General features: G+C 37.2%; 1 protein-coding gene across 1 annotated transcript in view; it reads left to right on the top strand.

Annotated features, from left to right (window-relative positions):
* The window catches only part of CTNNBL1 (catenin beta like 1), a 2,650,525-nt gene that overhangs the window by 280,126 nt on the left and 2,352,007 nt on the right, over positions 1-18,392 (top strand). The window contains exon 2 of the mRNA XM_044090205.1: positions 6,164-6,340. Within this exon, the coding sequence (XP_043946140.1) occupies positions 6,164-6,340 (177 nt within the window). The remainder of the gene's footprint in view (positions 1-6,163; positions 6,341-18,392) is intronic.

The raw sequence follows: 18,392 nt of genomic DNA, 5'->3' as shown, positions 1-18,392 counted from the left end.
TTTGCAAATTCATTACATATTAGTCCCTTGAATTCCTGCACCCTTCAGATAGTTCCTAATTAGTACTATATGCTGTTTGACTATAAACCCATGCATGCCTGTTTTAGTTTAATGGATTGCCTGATGCATTTTCATTCTTAGTCTCAAAGGGATAGAAGTGTACTGTTACTCATGCTGTCTGTTTTCAGTGTGAGGGTATTTTGTTTTGTATATCAAATGGCTATGTTTTTGTTGTAAAATTTCTAATAAAAACTTTAAACTAAATCCAAATCTCTGTGATCATTATAAAAGAAAAGAAATTGTATGCGCATTGACAGATTTCAAATGTTTTACGGCAACTTGAGAGAGACAGTCATGTGATGAAATATTCTTATGTCAAAGTGTGTGTGTGTGTGTGTGTGTGTGTGTGGGCTGTCCATTATTCTGCATATGGTCTCAATCATGATCTGACTCTTTTCTTATTGTTCAGAAAATGCATGCCTTATCTTTTTTGTGTATGCCATTTAAAACAGGTAAAGGGAGAACCCAAGAGCACTGTCTGGTTAATGCATAGCTTGTTATTCTATCGACTTTCAAAGTATATAAGAAATGTTTTTTGTGATTTTACAATGTTAGTAAGTGCATCATGGCATTTGATGAGTCTGGTACCAAGCTGCATTTTTCTTCTTGTCGCTTTTGTTTTAAGTCCATTTTTTAATAAAAAGCTTTGTAAACTTTTTATTAAACCATGTCCCAAATAAGTTTATTATTTCCTGCCAGGATATTGCTCTTGGGGTCACGTGTGTCCATGTACTTCAGTGGGGCACCTTCACCCATACATGGTGGTGCACCCATTAAAGTCTATGGATGCACTGCACTTTTTTACTACACTGATCCACCAAGATTAAAGTTTACTCTTTTCCTCAGTGATGTCAGTATGAGAAAATCTGACTTTTAAAGTATTTTTCTCCTATGAAGTAAAAAAAAAAAATGTCCCTGGAGGAACTGTTCTGCAGTTTTTTTCACTAAGTGCTATGGTGCTAGGATTAAAAAAGTTGGAAAATCACAAGTGGTTCTTTATTTTGTTTCTAGTTTAAAAGTCTCGGACTAAGAATTTTTTTAAAACACTTGTTAAATTATCACTCGATATAGGCACACGCTTATTAATAGAAAATAAAATAAAAAAACATGCTGTTATTTTTTCATTTACATACGTAATACATTACATATATGTTCTCTTTCTTTGTAACAACTGTCATTCATTCCAACATTACATCAATTGCTCAGTTCCTGCCTTTCTTTAAACCTTATTTATTCGCCTAAACATTATTCTGCATGAATTGTTCCCACAAATTCCACTCATTTCTATCTAATTTTCTTCTTTTCTTTTCTAAAAATGACACTTCCAGTTCTTTTCTTTTTTACAGTATTCAGTACTTCAAATACAGTTGGTTTTGATTTTGATTCCTATATTCTAGTACTTGCTTTTTTTGGCCGCCAATAGAGTGAGCTAACAAGTTGAGATGATGGTGGGGGATGAATTATATGGTTGTGACATCAATAAGCTCAGATCATTTCTAGGTCGTTATTTATGATTTTTTTCATTCACTTGATGTCAAGCAAATATCCAAGGTGTGCAGTCATACAAGTGTCTGTAATTGATGGATGTTTGTGCATGCGTGCATCTGTGTGAGTGCACACATGCACAGTGGTTAAAAGTCAGAGTATTAGCATTGTAGTGTGGAATGAAGTAATTATTAAAATGGAGAGAAAGGCTAAAGTTGTTTGTCACTGCGAACGTGTAACGAGAGATGCTAAGAAAGAATATGAAAATAATTATTTTGTGTAAATGAGGGTCCTTGACTTTTTCAGCTTACTCTCAATTCTCTAATATTTGAAGAGATGGATGTCTGGTAAAATATAATTTATTACAACTGCTGTATAACTTTTTTGTCTTATAAATAGTGAAAAGGAAATTTTTACTTTGTAACCAAGTGACTGTCCTGGCAATCAAAGAGATAACTGTGGGTATCAAATAATATTTTATAAGCATAAAGTCCACAGTTTAAACATGGTGTGAGATTCCTTCCTAGATGGTGGCAAACATGTCATGTTATGTTTTACCCATCTGTTCAACTTCATACAAGATAGTGTCATGTTGTGTGTTTTGAAGGCAGAAGGTTGACTATGGCTGTAGTTTTATATTTTTGCTTGTTGGTATTATAGTATCCATAATGCAAGCCTGTTATTACATGCATTGCTTAATTGCGTGATGCTTAACTGTAGCTGATTGTACTTTTTATGGGGGGGGGGGTCTGGCTTTGCGCATCTGTGGCTTTTGCATTTTAAGGTGTTTCTTATGAGAGTCTCTAATGGAGCTGGGTATGTGGTAAAGTAAGTTTAAACTAACATTTTAGCCATGCTGTGAGCTCCCTCACTGGTTGTTAGTAAAATGTTCCACATTTTGCCCATTTGTCCCACGTTTTTGAAGTTGGAAAGTTGACTATGGCTACAGTTTCTTTAATTCTTTTTGCTTGTTGGTGCTAAGGATGTTCCGGGTGATGCCAAACCATACTAAACAGTCTGTAAATAAAGAAGGTTTAGCTTAAGACTTTAAGGATGCGTAGTTTTAATTATCTCTGTCATTAAAACTGCAATTTCTTAAAGTCTTCTGATGATACTTGTTCATAGACTGTTCTAATAAAATTCAGAAAATCATAGCTGCATCATTTTAAGTCCCACACATCCAAAAAGTATTCAAATACCTGCTGCTGTGAAGTGATCTTGGAGGATTTCCCCCAGAATCCACTTCTAGCCCCCTTTATATGAATAATGACATTTTTTAAACTTCAGTGGAAATGGAATGGCAGTAGTGTGAGTCACAGGCATCTTTGACAGCTTCTGAAACTTAGTTTCATTTTCACTTTTTTGCTTGAATTATACTGATTTTTTTGTGTTTTCACTGCAGCTCTTACCATTTAAATTTTAACAGTAGTAGCTGAACTGAATGTTTTAAGGCTTCCAGTTTTTAGTGAAAGCACCACCATTGTGGTTAAGTGATAACAGCCCTACATGCTAAGAAAAAGAATCCATTTATAAAAAACTTGGGTTTGTTTACTGTGTATTTACACCCACATTGTTTTTGGAATATTCTGTTTTTTCCTGGATTTGAAACAAGACTTGTGGTCTTTTTCCTTTATTTGTTCTTATAGGTGTATTTTCTTCCTCTGGTAGCATCTAGTTTAGCCCATCACCGAGCCTAGTTTGGCTCCACAGTGTTTACAAGAGCCGTGCCTCACTGAACATGCAGGTTCCTAAGCATGCCATACCATTTCCTTAAGTTGAAGAATGATAGATGTTCTGAACTATATAGCACCTTATACCCATCAAAGGTATGTCATACTCAACCTACTTGAAAGCTGTAGCCAACCCATGTGTTAAGCATGCTACATTCATTTGGCCTAATTTATACATGTTTGTATATGGAGTATGCCATGTACAATTTATTTTATTTTATTTTACATTTGTTGACCGGGCTAGTCCAACTGGATATATGTCCATTTGCAGTGGAGGCTGGGGAGAAAAGCTCCACTTACATCAAAATGTTTATAAACACAATGGTATATACAAAGGCATTGGTACATTACAAAGCTTAGCCATACATTACATTTCATAGGATTTAGCATTTGAATACGAAAAAATCTGAGTGCAAACAGTTTTGGATATTCCTGATAAAATATGTCAAAGACACTATTTATTAATTATAAAGTCACACACACAAATGTCACACAAAAATGCTGGTATTGAACAGCAATGGATGTTCATACGAAGTATGTACAAGGACACTCATGTAAAGTCTCACCAGAAGTCCTAGTGTAAGATGGCTATGGATAATCATTCAAGATATGTACAGGACATTAGTCCGCTGTATAGTCACATTAACGTTATTATCATTAGAGATCATTCAACATATGTACAGGGCATTAGTCCGCTGTATAGTCACATTAACTTTATTATCAATAGAGATCATTCAAAATATGTACAGGACATTAGTCCGCTGTATAGTCACATTAACGTTATTATCAATAGAGATCATTCAAAATATGTACAGGACATTAGTCCGCTGTATAGTCATGTTAACATTATTATCAATAGAGATCATTCAAAATATATACAGGACATTAGTCCGCTGTATAGTCATATTAACTTTATTATCAATAGAGATCATTCAAAATATGTACAGGACATTAGTCCGCTGTATAGTCATATTAACTTTATTATCAATAGAGATCATTCAAAATATGTACAGGACATTAGTCCGCTGTATAGTCACATTAACGTTATTATCAATAGAGATCATTCAAAATATGTACAGGACATTAGTCCGCTGTATAGTCATATTAACATTATTATCAATAGAGATCATTCAAAATATATACAGGACATTAGTCCGCTGTATAGTCATATTAACTTTATTATCAATAGAGATCATTCAAAATATGTACAGGACATTAGTCCGCTGTATAGTCACCTTAACTTTATTATCAATAGATAATCATTCAATATATGTACAGGACATTAGTCCGCTGTATAGTCACATTAACATTATTATCAATGGATAATCAATCAAAATATGTACAGGACATTAGTCCGCTGTATAGTCACATTAACTTTATTATCAATAGAGATCATTCAAAATATGTACAGGACATTAGTCCGCTGTATAGTCATATTAACTTTATTATCAATAGAGATCATTCAACATATGTACAGGACATTAGTCCGCTGTATAGTCACATTAACTTTATTATCATTAGAGAAGACACAAGATTATACTCATGAGAAGATGGGTGTTGAGGGAAGGGTTTGGTAGTTAGTCTGGGTTGAGACTCACCTCTTTCTTTAGAAGAGAGACTGGAGAATCAGCTTGAGCAGAAGCAAGGCATTTTCAGATTTTGTCCTAGCGGCATGATCTTGTCTTTAAGCAATAACAGACGACGTGGTGTGCTACATTGAAGATTTTCCCACTGTTGGTGTGGTTTAATCACGAGGGCTTCGCCCTCGTGATTAAATAAAGCCAACCGTGGGTAAGTTTCAATATACCACAACCACGGAGTCGATTATTGCTATTGTACAATTACATTATTTGAGAAAAAAATACTTAGTTTTCTTAAATAATGTCTTTGTATAATGCCTCTGTGCTACCCTTCCGCGGTTTTGTAGTATCCTGGGGCTTTTTCTGATGTACTGCAAACGCGTATGGGACTTGTGTTCCCGCACTTATGCAGTACATCAGTGCTATGCAAAGGAAGCAACAGAGAAAAGAAGATCTCAGTTGTTTTTTATTGAAAAAAATAAAAAAGAAACCGGGTGACTTTTAATGCATGAGGGAGAGCCAGGACAGACAAAATAAAAGGATAATCAGGTAAGTTTCTATAGTTTTGCAGAACTTACCTGATTATCCTTTTATTTTTATCTGCATCGTCTCTCTTGTTCGTTTCAGGTCTTTGTTTTCTTTTCTTTTTTGTTTGTTTAAAAAAAAAAAAAAAGAAAAGAAAACTGAAAAAAAAAAAATTGCGAGATATAATAAGGGGGAAAAGTCTGGGCGACCAGACCTTTTCCCGTTGGTATATTCTGGAATTTACAAAGGGCACGCTGGTTGGGTTGGCCAGTCAGCGTTCTCGTTTTTTAATATTAATAGCCAGTCATTGTATAATTATAGTCCTTGCACGAACCAGTTCTTGAAGCAGAATCAGTGGTATGCAAAAGAACAGCTGTACTTTTGCATCCAGTTGTTAATGGATCCGAGTCCAGAAGTGCAAAACTAGCTAGGATGTGGCAATGTTGCGTAATTTTTATTTGGCATTGTTTTTGGACTAAGCATTCCAGTGTATCATTACACTTCCTCAGGTATCAGGTAAACTGCTAAGAATGCATGCTTGTCTTCTAGCTTGTAGAGTCTGACATTTCATAATGAGATCAAGTTTGATGAGATGAAAAAACTGCTAGAGGCACAGCTCAGGCAGCAGAGTGCAACAGCTAGCTTCTTGCTTTTGTATAAGACATTTGTTCAGAGATTTTTTTTTTTAATAGTGTGAATGTTATGATTTAGTAATACTGCTTCTGTTTTAAAATATCATTAACATGATTTTGCCCTTTTATTTGCTTTTTTTTTCTGTGACAGCCGGACAGAGGAACTAAACGACCCCGGGAAGAGGAAAGTGAAGAGGCAAAACTTCGTCAAAAATTTGGGCGCGATCGATTTCGCAGCTATGAAGATGTGGATCCTGCTTTTGTTGTTGAGGAAGAAGAAAGCAAAAAGAAAGCTGAACAGATGCTTGAAGAAATGGAGGAAGAAGAGGTAGATTTGTCAATGTATGGCAGTGTAAAATATTTGCAGCACACCATTTAACTATTGATTTGGCAAGCAGCCACTGTAAATGATTGCATGTATTAGTGCTGCCTTTCATAGCCCTCTTAATGCATGTTGGCTTGTGTCAGAATGATTTGCTAGTCTTTTTTTTTTTTTCCTGTAAAGATACAACTATGTTTTGGGGTTTCTCTTTCTGTTAATTTCCTTTAAAATTGCAGCTACATTTTGTGACATTTTTATGTATAGTAATGAAAAAAATGTTGGCTGTTTAAAACGCTTTCCCAAGTAAACTCAGTAATGTAAACAGTACGAAAAAAGGGAAGCGTAAGGCAGAATTTCCACAACAAGTATGATAACACCAAACAGCGGATCGACCAAAGTGAATAGATAAATCACAATTTTATTAAAATACAAATACATTATATTTTAATATATTATATTTTATTATATATATTATATATTTTATATATATTTTATTATATTTCGTAGTAGGTAGTACTTTCGTTAGGTAGTCATAATTTTTTGATAGTGTAGTGCAGCACTTGGATTGTTATAGTAATGATTCCTGCTTTATACACTCAGTTATATGAAGGTTATAAGCAGGGGTGTGTATCATATCAGGACGTCAGATACGAGACATTATAACTACATCAATCAATGTTGTATTTCTATTATATAATATTCTATGTCCTTACGTGACAAGATCAATGGGTATATTTTTAAAGTTATATTGCTGTTTTGCACATATGCCTTACATAAGCACTAAATGACAAACGATGTATTTAAAGTGCTTCACTAAGACAAGGAATCTAGTAGGGCATATTAGAAGTGTAAATTGAAAAGTAATTTTGAAATGTATTCTATATCATGCAATTTTATATTGTGTGATTGTGAATCATGTGAAATTATCTAGTAGAATGTTTTTTAAAGTGAACAACCAAATGCGCTATTAGTTAATTAAAGGAAATGACGTTAATACCTTAAAGGTATAAAAGTAATTTAAAATGTACAATTGTTAATGACCTGATGAAGCCTACCGGTGAAAGCGCTTGCCGTTTATTTGTTTTTTAATAAAATTATGTGATTTATCTATTCACTTTGGTCGATCCATTGTTTGGTGGATATAGTTGGTGAAGTGAATACTGCTGGATAAAAGAGATATTCGTGCCATTAGTTTTGGATGAATATATTCTTTACATGTGGATTTATTGACCAGAGTGTGGAGCTAAAGAATTTTGCCATGGACTAAAAGCCTTTGGCTATTCAGCGTGGTATTTATTTAGCGTTTCAGTACTGTTATCATACTTGTTGTGGAAATTCTGCCTTACGCTTCCCTTTTTTCGTACTGTTTACATTTTTATGTATAGTGTTTATAATAAAGACATCGGGTTGCTTAATGTCTGCATTGTTAAACTGTTGTGGAACTGATGTTCTGGCACAAGGAGGTCCATCTTTGGCAGCACCAGGACAGGTGCCATTAGGCAGCTTGGCACCTGACACTTGTTAGGCTACTTGACAATTAATGCTTTATCCATAGTGTTTTACAAACAAGACCTTCAGATCTCATTTATTCTTTGCATTAGCTAGTTACATTGGCGAAAGGTGAAAGATTACCACAAAGGCAACAAGTTTTCTTCAGATATGTACGGAACCTATGAAATAATGATCACAATGCTCTGAGCATACTCATTCCTGAGGACATTGCCTACATATAGCAGACAACGTCAGCCCAGACTTTACCCCTTTCTGTCCCAAATTCCTTCTATATTAACATGCCATGAGCAAGTCCTAAGTGTTCTTTTTCTAAAGGCTAGAAACACTAGCTCGGTGGTCCCTGACATTGTTTCAAGTTGTGTTCTTGTCACTAGCAAGAGCTATCTGGTTGACTCATATCCTTTCAATCTCAGCCGCTCTACAGAATTCATGTCGGAAGTGTGGAGAGCTCCTGTAGTCATCCCATTTCACAAAGTGGGACCCATGACTGACCAGGGCAACTGTAGGCCTATCAGCCTTACTAGCCTTTTCTGTAAGGCAGTGGAGTGCATTATTGTGTACCTCAGAAATAAGAACTTTGGCAGTCTTCTGAACCTGGACTCAAACCACTTTGGGTTTGTTAAGGGCAGATTCTGCTCTTCAACGTGAAGGACAATTTTGAACAAGTCATTAAGATGATGGTAAATCAGTTCAGACAGCATAACTTGGACTTGACTAAATCCTTCAACACTATTCCACATGCCGGCATCATTGATGACCTACTCCAGTTACATTTAAACTCCTGTGTTACCCACTGGATAGCGAACCGGCTCACCAACAGAACCCATTCTGTTAGTGTTGCAGTTACGTACCCAATTAGGAGGTGTTAGCAGCAGTGTCCCTCCCAGGGAGTGGTCTTGGTACTGCTCCTGTCTGACATTAAAGCAGAAACCAGAGGCCTGTGACTGTTGAATTTTGATAGTGACTGCAACCTTAGACCTGTCATAAATACTCCAGAGGACTTGTGTATTCTCCAGGAGGGACTAACTCATACAAGTGATGCTTACACCACAGCGTCAAACTAAATGGCAGAAAATGCATTATGTTCTTTGGCAAACCTGGACACTCCTACAGATAGGTCACTCCCCTGAAAATTGACTGTATCATTAGGGACTTTGATACATTCATTGACAGTGAACTATCATTTGAATACCACGTTATCACTGTTGACAAGAAATCCTTTCATATAGCCAGATGAATCATCAGAGGCATATCTTGTAGATCTAAGTAAATCGTTGTCCCACTCTACTCGCCCTTTAACAGACCAGTAATAGAGTATAATGCTCCCTTTAGTATGCATTTAGGGTATGATCCAGCTCAAGAGACAGCACCAAAACAGTCATGGGCCTGTCCTCCGTGAGTTATCCTGATGTCTTTAAAGTGCACTCACTCTTTCCCACTGACTATTGAGAGTGTGCTTTGCCTACAGAGTCTTGAAACATTTGTCCCTTTGTAACATCCTGTACATCTCCAAAAATACCACCACCCTAAACACCTGTTTGAGAGACCTAAACTTCCACTGAATCATAAGTCGGACTTGTTGGCAAGATAGTTATTTATCCGAGAATACCTCTTTTATGGCATGGACTCTCCACTGAATTTAAGTAGAGTTGCTTCATGACCCTTTTTTAGTGAACCCTCAATAACTGGATGAACAATCATAAGCACACCTCTGGTGTTGCACTCTAGCCCTTGTGGAAAGGGGCCAAATCGGGTCTATATCACTTGATCAATGTATCGTTATAGCGAATGCCTTTTTGTTAAACCCTTTTGAGCGAAACACCTGTTTGTCGAATGCTCTATTTATCGACCTACATTTAGTCAAACTGTTTTTCTTGACTACCTTCAAAATACAAAAAAATAAATATATAAATAAAAAATGAACAAACAAAGGAATCTGCTTAGTTCCAACCTCACCAACACAAGTGTTGAGGACAAAATAAACAGAAAAACTAGTAGACTTAAAACTTCTTTGACGAGCTCAGTCAACAATTTCCAAAAATCATGAAACCCAGGTAGTGTTCCAAAGCAACAAGCCTTTATTTTGTCACAGACTCCTTTGGGACACTAACTGGGTTTCATGATTTTTGGAAATTATTGTGACTGAGCTTCTCAATGGAATTTTAAGTCAACTAGTTTTGCTGGTTTTTATTTTTTCTACCATCAAAATTTATTCCATATAATGTCACTGAGACCTGCAGAACCCGGAACCATTTGATCAATAAAGTTTAGGTTTAAAACATTAAAAAAAACTTTAATATAATATATTTTTACAAAATATCTTCACTTTTGCAAGGGGGCTGTGCCCCCTGCACCCCCTCCCAAGTGGGGAGGCTTCACCCCCCACACACCCTCCACGAATTAAATATACCAACTCTGAAATCGCACCACGCTGTTCAGAAGAGTAAACTAGAAGTAGACTATGAATATTCATGCTGCTATTGGTATAAATATACACTGATTGTTTAATGGTGAGCAGGGTTTAGGCGGTACTTCCTACTGTGGTTATTACGTTCTGGGTGTTGGCCAACAAAAATAATTCAACAAAATACATTTTGATGATCAAAGACTTCGGAGAAAAGGAGCTTTGATGAAAAGTGTTCGATAAAAAGTAGACACGGACAAATTAGGATTATTGGCTACAGTACAAATGATCACTTGGATCCAACAGCTTAGCTTGACCCAGTGAACCTATTTTTTTTCTATTTATGGTCTATGGTACAGGTCAGATAATTCAATTTTCTCCAGTGGTTTGAGTTTTCACAGTTATGCAGTCTCCTCCTTTCACCTTAAAGTATTTCCTCATTTAGCTTTTTTTTGGTTGCAAACTTTACTGTTGCTTTGTAAATGTTTTATGTGATAGTTGCTAGATTCTGTTACTTTTAACTGTTATGGTTTTCTCTTATAGTAAGGCATCTAACTCAGTTCTGAGCCACAGAAAAGCTAATTAATCCTATTGTTTCCTGAAGTCTGTTAAGGAGAACCGCACCCACAAACTCACAAAAACATGTTTATTTCATCATGGTTTGGTGTTTCCTACATTTTAACACCACTCTGGGACTATTTACAGGTTTTAAAATATTTTTATAAGTAATTTCTGAGTATGACCACGTGGAGTGTGGCATCTTGAAGTAATTCTGATTGTTTAGTCTGCTTCTAGGTATCCCACAATTCAGTGTTTGTCTGTAAAAAAGTACATCATGCAGGCCTCTTCCTAAAATCCTGTCACTACATTGGTTTTAGATGTATACACTGCTGTTTTTCAGATAGTTTTAAGTAACATTTCATGCCATTCAATGACTACATAAAACACAAACAGTGCAAATGCAACAGAACAGACTTTCAGAGTGCTTTTTACTGCTGCTTCTTTTGGAATGGTTAATCTGTATTCTTTTGTGAAGCCTGAATTGTACTACTTGGACTCTACTCCCATCAGCCTTCACACCTAACTTTCCCTGGCCATCAAAGTGCTAATTGGAGACTGCAGCAAGCTTTTCCAAGGTGGGATCAAAGTTTTTTGAAAGTGAAACCACCACAGTACAGTAAGGTACTGTTGTAGTGGAGAGAAACAGTCAATTTAAGATATTTTAAATGCTGTATTGTTTATTCATAGCAGGGACAGTAAATAGGGAGGAAAAAAGGACAAAGACGTTGAGCATTTAATGATAGATTCCTATTGTTGTACTTTGTCAGGAAAATGCTTGCTTCCCGAGAGGCTTTCTCCCAAATCCTCCATTGAGATCATACTGCATATGCTTTGAAATATGTCTGAAACAGTGCAAGTTACAAAAAAGTGCAACTTACGAAAGTTGTTCATTAGACAATGGGGCTGCACACTGTTCCTCTTATCAAAAGGCTGTCTGGTAACACTGAATTTATATTTCAAGTTTATTAAAGTAAGTTGTATTTTACTTGACAAAATGTATTGGTATTATGGTCAAAGGGTGATATTTTTGTAACCTTGCAAGATAGATCCATTACATCAGGAGTGAATCATTTGACTGATACGCTGCATTCCATTGAGGTACAGCAGGAGTGGGTAGCTGGGTAACACACTGCTGCTGTGTGATATTTCACAAGCAATGCAGATTATATATATTTTCATAATATTTCAAAACAGTGTTATTCTACAGAATCATGCATGTTAGATGGAAACTATGAATGGCAGAATTGTGTGCCACTGTACTGTGCATAAATTGGTAGCATTTGTTTGGCTGTAGGTCTCAGTTTCTCAGTGTTATATATTTTGCTGGAAATTATCACATTATGCAACATATTTTAATGTCAAGTTTTAACAAATGTACACAGCTTGCATTTGCCAACCCAGATATGATTATATTGTACTTTGTTTTGCATAGTTAATGCAAACATTGAAAATATAATGTTTTTTATAACTCTTTGAAAACACTGCCTAATAACTGGAGCTCTTTACAGTTCATATTGAGTATTTCATTGTCATACATGGAAATGGTATCAACTTTTAGATACTAGCTTGGTCCATCACACACTATCTGCCATTGATGAGGTATTATCTCAATATTAGAATATTCCCACTATTAATACATTGTATATCAAACAAGTATTTCTGCATTTGTTTGTCCAACTTGAGTGTGTCCAGTGTTATTTTTCTTCTAACACTTGTGCTTGTTCAGGCCCTCTGACATATCAGTGCTGACCTCCATTTCTTGCATTATACTTACATATTGTAAATATGTAAAAATGTCATATTTTCATAACCTTTAGCAAGCATTTGTCAGCAACTCAGTCCCTGCACATCCAGTAGTAATGCTTACTGTAGATGACTACTTAATTGTGTCATCCTGCAAAAGATGCATTGTTCTGTAATACATGACCTACCTACCCAAGACAATAGTGTCAATATTGGAATAATGCCGATATTAATACCTTGTACCTCAAACACCTAGTTAAATTTTTGGCTGTGTTCCTCTTACTTAAATGTTGTGAACATTTTTCTAGCACTCACTGCATTCATTGCCACCCTAAATGTGTACATCTCTTCCTTGTGTAACCTAATGTTCTTCCAGTATTAGCCACTTGTTTAGTCTGCTACACATGATACTACACTCCGTTTTTGACTTATTAAAGTAAGTCTGGTAAATTATTTTATATTTTTTCTGGATAGTTTTATAAAAGTCCATTCTTGTATATCTCACAGTGATTGTTTTACTGTACTTGCCTACTATTTCATGTCAGCTTGGAGTGGTTGACTTTTTTCCTTATACAAGATTTACCTTCCGTGAGATATTAGTATCGGTATTAGACTATTGTTAATATTATCAACTTAAATGTAAAATGAGCAGTTATATCTTTTGGTAGGTTTGTCTTGCATGACTTCTTTTTCTGTAATGTTTTGTCTGTCACTACATACACAGAACACCCCTCTGACATAACATTGTTATACTTTGTGATATATTATTAATATGAAAAATAATTCATAATTTTCATAACTTTCTATAAATACTTGTATGTCCTTCAGGGTTGGTTTAACTGACCTCAAATGCCAAAACATGTCCGTTATCTAATGCTTGCTTGCTTCTTAATGGTGGTGGTACCACTCCCAAGTTAGGGTTATTTGTATACCAATATTGTTAATATTCATAACTGGAGACAAAAACAACAAAGGTGTACAGAGGTTTGACACCTTATTTCCTGTTACTGAATCTACTAACTGTGAATATTTGTAATTTCCAGTACGTTTTGCTCATTTTTCCAAGGTTCAGTGACCCTGAAGTTGTCCATGCAGAGTTAGGGGCTGTAGTAGTTGCAAGGGAAAGCAGCTGTTTGAATTACAAAAAAGTCAAGGGTATTCACAGTTTCCTATGTTATGGTCTCAGTAAGCAGCCTACTGGAGTGGAGCTGTGACACAGCGCAAGACACAGCAAAGCATGGAGCTGTGACACCAGTCAAGACACAGCAAAGAAATGTCTGAAGGGGCCAACATTTAAAGCTTTGCTGTTGACTAATAACAATAATAATAGCATGGAGCTGTGACACCAGTCAAGACGCAGCAAAGAAATGTCTGCAGGGGCCAACATTTAAAGCTTTGCTGTTGACTAATAACAACAATAATAGTACATATTGTAAGTGCATTGTTCTGGAAAGAGAGAGAGTCATATTAGTAATATACTTTTAAACTGTTGTAAACAGTAACAAATGCTTTCTCCCACAAGAAGGACCAAAAGTGTTTGAGATAAAACACTTGCACGCTGCACACATGCAGCATGGAGATAATTGAGTAGAGTAGTATCTTAAAACAAGCTGTAGCAATAACATGTAGTAATCTTTGTTGGAGAAAAAAAAATCTTTACCCAAAGCATACACTAGCTCTTCCAAGCTAGATTAACAACTTTTTAACTGACATTTGGGCTCAGTCAGCTTCATATGCACAAACTGCCATGCATTATCATCACTATATTGTCTACACCTCGGAAGTCCCACTGTGTTTAAATATGCAAGTGAATAAAAGTTAGAGTAATGTACTTCAGCTTGTTTGACTCAAACACACACATGTCCACATGCACACTTGCATGCAAGTTATAGCCACTTTGTTTACTCTGCATACCTTGCATGTTTGATACGTGGTCAGATGAGTGAAACTATGCCATAAAGCAAGATACAGCAACAACATTTACAAGTGTGTTATACAGATACAAACACACACCAATTACAGCCACTTTGGCTATGTATACCCAGAATGTTTGGTTGTGATTAAATAAATGTAGCAGTACCATAAGATAAGATACAGCAGTCGACATGGGGGATAAAGTAGCAAACATTGTCAATGGCGTACCATTCTTGTACTGGACCGTTAACATAAAAGAACCTAGAAAAACAGAATTTCTTATCCATATCCTTCACCCTGTTAGCACAAGAGTCAGGGTCAAAGCAAAACAACAATAAGGAGGATGACGTAATCATGGAGGGAGTCCTTAAGGCCTGTGGTAGCAGTAGTCAGAATGCTGGGTGTTTCCTCAGGGCAGTATATTCCGTTAGCAAAAATGTAATGAGACTGTTCTGTCCGACCCTAGCTATAACTGAGTACTGTGGCCATACAAAGAGACCAGAATTCTAGGATACCAGAAAAGTTTGTGGACAAGAACTAGTGGAGCTGATGCTGTTTTGTTAGAATTTAGAAACTATGATGGCATGATGCAGGTACACAAGGTCATGTAAAGTGACATGTGAAGGGTTTACCTTGTATAAGAAGAATGCTAGTCAGGGGATGAACACACACAGCAGATTGTAGGAGTGAGCTGTAGCTATAAAAGTACATCTTCTCACAGAGGGTTACAGAATCACGGAATGGACTAACCACAATGATATGATAAGAGAGCATCCATCTATTGAAGCATTCAGGAAGGCATGTGACAGGTGGAGAAATGATGAGGAGAATGAGAGGTTTGTGAGATTGAATGTTAAATGCATTTAAAGGCCATGATAGATTAAAAAAGTGATAATTTAGTCACTTGTTACTTCAATGAGCAAACTGGCCATTGGGGACCCTTTTCAATCGTGACCCAGGCTACAAAAGCAAGGTTAAATCTAATATGTATGCACAACTTAGAGTAGCCAGTTGATAGGTATTTCTTAGGAAGGTGGGAGGAAACAAGGGTACATAAAGAAAACTCATGGAATGCAATGCAGCGAATTAAAGACTGACCCTTGGGCACTGGATCTGTGAGGCAGAGCTCTTATCCATTCATGACTACATGACATTGTAGTGCTCAGCTTCATCAGTGTCCATATTTCAGTCTAAATGTTAAGTTATTCTAACAACAAAGCTAAGTGTTTTGGCTTTCAGTTTTGAAGATAGTGTCTTTGTGCTTTTTGGTGGAGTGCATGGGTTCCTATTACATTATCGAAAGATAATGTAATCAAACACTCAGAACTTCGAAACAGATGCATTTCGAAGATCATATTGTGTGATCGCAGTACAGTGACCATTGGGTTATTTGCCCTTTCGTCACTGTAATGCGATCCCGGAGTTGGAATATATATTTACCGGGAGTGTCCCCACAATAAAAGCTTCGATATACGGCCATTTCGAAGTTCTGAGCATTCGAATACATTATCTTTTGATAACGTAATATGAACCCGGAGTGCATGATGTCCTTTGCCATTCACTCTTGCAATACTGCCTCTTGGGATTCCTGCTGGCAGAAGTTCACTAGACCGCCTGAATACCAGTGCTGTCACTCTCCTTCTCCAGGCCCAGTATACATCCACTGATGCCAATGTGTTGGCTCTGTAAAGGAATGTTAGCTGTCTCCATTTCCAGATCTTTATTGTTGCAATTTGATGAGCACTGTGAGCTATCTGTTTGTTTCTTCTGTCCATTAGGGCAGCCTAAAGCTAGAGTTTGCAGATACGTACCCTGCTGGAGAATTTTCTTAGCTTTTTATTACAGTTTGCTCCATGGCTTGTATTGTTGATATCATGGACAAAAGGCAACAGTTGCACTAGGTGTAGGGAATGAATACCACATAGAAACTTTGCAAACATATAACTTCTATGCCTGAACCCAGAGCACAACATGCTCAGTTGTCCCTAGTAGGCCTTTTTCAACCAGCAGACCATTTAGTGCAATGCAGAATTACTTGAAACTTCTCTTTCCAAAAAATCCGTATATGGTCTAGGTCTATTATGGTGTTCATCGTTTCCTCCTCAGACAACTGTAGGAAAAAAAAATCTATGGAGAAGTGCCTGAAGGGAAAGCTGATATAGGAGGCCAGTGATGCATCTTCAGAGTCTGGTAGCCCCCCAACTCCAATAGTTACTTATGATTGTGAGGTGCCTTTGCAGCCCCCTTATCCAGTGTCTTGCCCAGCTGAGGCCCCTAAAAGCTGCCACACTTTCTGCACTTGTAAGCCATATCAGTTAGGTCATCAGTTTGTCTTGGTGCTGTTTCACAGGACTTGGATGCCAGTGCTAAAATGATTATTAGCGATAGAGTGGGTAGTGTCCCTATGCTGCTTGTCTAGGAAGAAGTCAATCGGAAACTCTGACATTTCAGGACCAGCTTCTTGGCACAGAGTCTTTGGCATCCTTTTCAGTGACAGCATGTTTGGTGTCATAGTCTAAGATATTCAAGTGGTTTGCACTGGTCTCCAACTTGAGGCTGTCCTAGTCCGTTGCTTCAGTGTTCTTGCTGTTCACCTATTCTTCATTGAGGACTGCGATTGCTCTAGAGCTGGGATCCTATATACTGACTGACTTTTGGATCCACCTGCAAGGCAGTGGATAGGATGAGGTCCTCCCCTCCCAGGCAGCTGTCAGTTTCCACTGATACAGGCTCCATTTCCATACCCACATTTGGCAAAATTCTTGAATTGATGATTGAGAGGATCTTGGCCAACAGACCCTTTGTGTATGGATGATGAAGTTCTTTTTGGGTTCTACTACTCTACACCATTTTTCTCATGACTTGTCTCTCCTGCAAGCCATCCTTTGATATAGTCACCAGAAGTTCATGACAGGAACTAACACAACTAAAGCAATACCTTGCAAAACCAGTCATGGTCCTACACCCACCTACAAATAGGCAGCACTGGTTCAGAGGTCTTCTGGTGAAATTGTTGTAGCAATTGCTGTCCATCTTCCTAACAAGGACTTGATGGATAGGATGGCAAAGCATGTTTACGTTTTGGGCTCTTTTACTGTAAGAGTGTTAAATTGTTTGTCTTGTATGAATCACTTCCAGAGGGACCAGGCTGAACAAGCCATTGATACTTCAGTCAGGTCACCCTTTCCAGAGTCAAAAAAAAACAATTGGAGACAACCATGAATACAGTATTGACTACTACTAACTTTTCCATGTGCATACTTCATAACACAGCCAATAGTGTAGCTAGAGCAGCTGGTATGGGCAACACATTCAGATGCCAAGCTTTGCTTTGCTCACAAGACTTTGTGGACAGCTTCAAGGAATCCTTCACCAATGCCTCTTTCATGGTTCCACACTCTTTGGATCTGTGGTGAAGGATAGATTAGATGTGAACAGAAAGAGATCACATTTGAGGACCCTCAGGGTTTCTATAACAGAAGTCAGAGGGGTTCTAATTCTCTTTGGTTTAGAAAACCCTAGTGTCAAACCCTTTGATTCCTCTTCAGACCTCCACTGAATCAGATTTCAGGGGCTTTTCTCTGGCAGATAGAGCCAATATCTTTCCACTTCTGGAGGCAGTGGAGCGGGGGGGGGGGGGTTGTCTATCCATCCAGCTGTGTGGATGGTCATCACACGGACATTTGGGTGTGAAATATAATTTCAAGAGGCTGTACCATAGCTTTTTCCAAAAACCTGCCCAGTAATTCCTGCAGGTATCAGATATTTCACCGTACCAGTTGAAGTTGGACAAAAGAGAGGTCACTGTTTAACTACAAAGAAGAACCATTCAGGAGGGCCCACACTAGAACAGATAATGTTAGGAATTTCCTCCAGATTCTTTTTATTACCAAAGAAAAACCAAGGACCTCAGGCCAATCCTAG

The sequence above is a fragment of the Protopterus annectens genome, chromosome 12.part0, assembly GCF_019279795.1.
Source record: "Protopterus annectens isolate FY-2018-M chromosome 12.part0, PAN1.0, whole genome shotgun sequence".
NCBI classification, from domain to species: Eukaryota; Metazoa; Chordata; order Ceratodontiformes; family Protopteridae; genus Protopterus; species Protopterus annectens.
The sequence above is the reverse complement of the archived record's forward strand: the minus strand, read 5'-3'. Positions and strand labels throughout refer to the sequence as shown.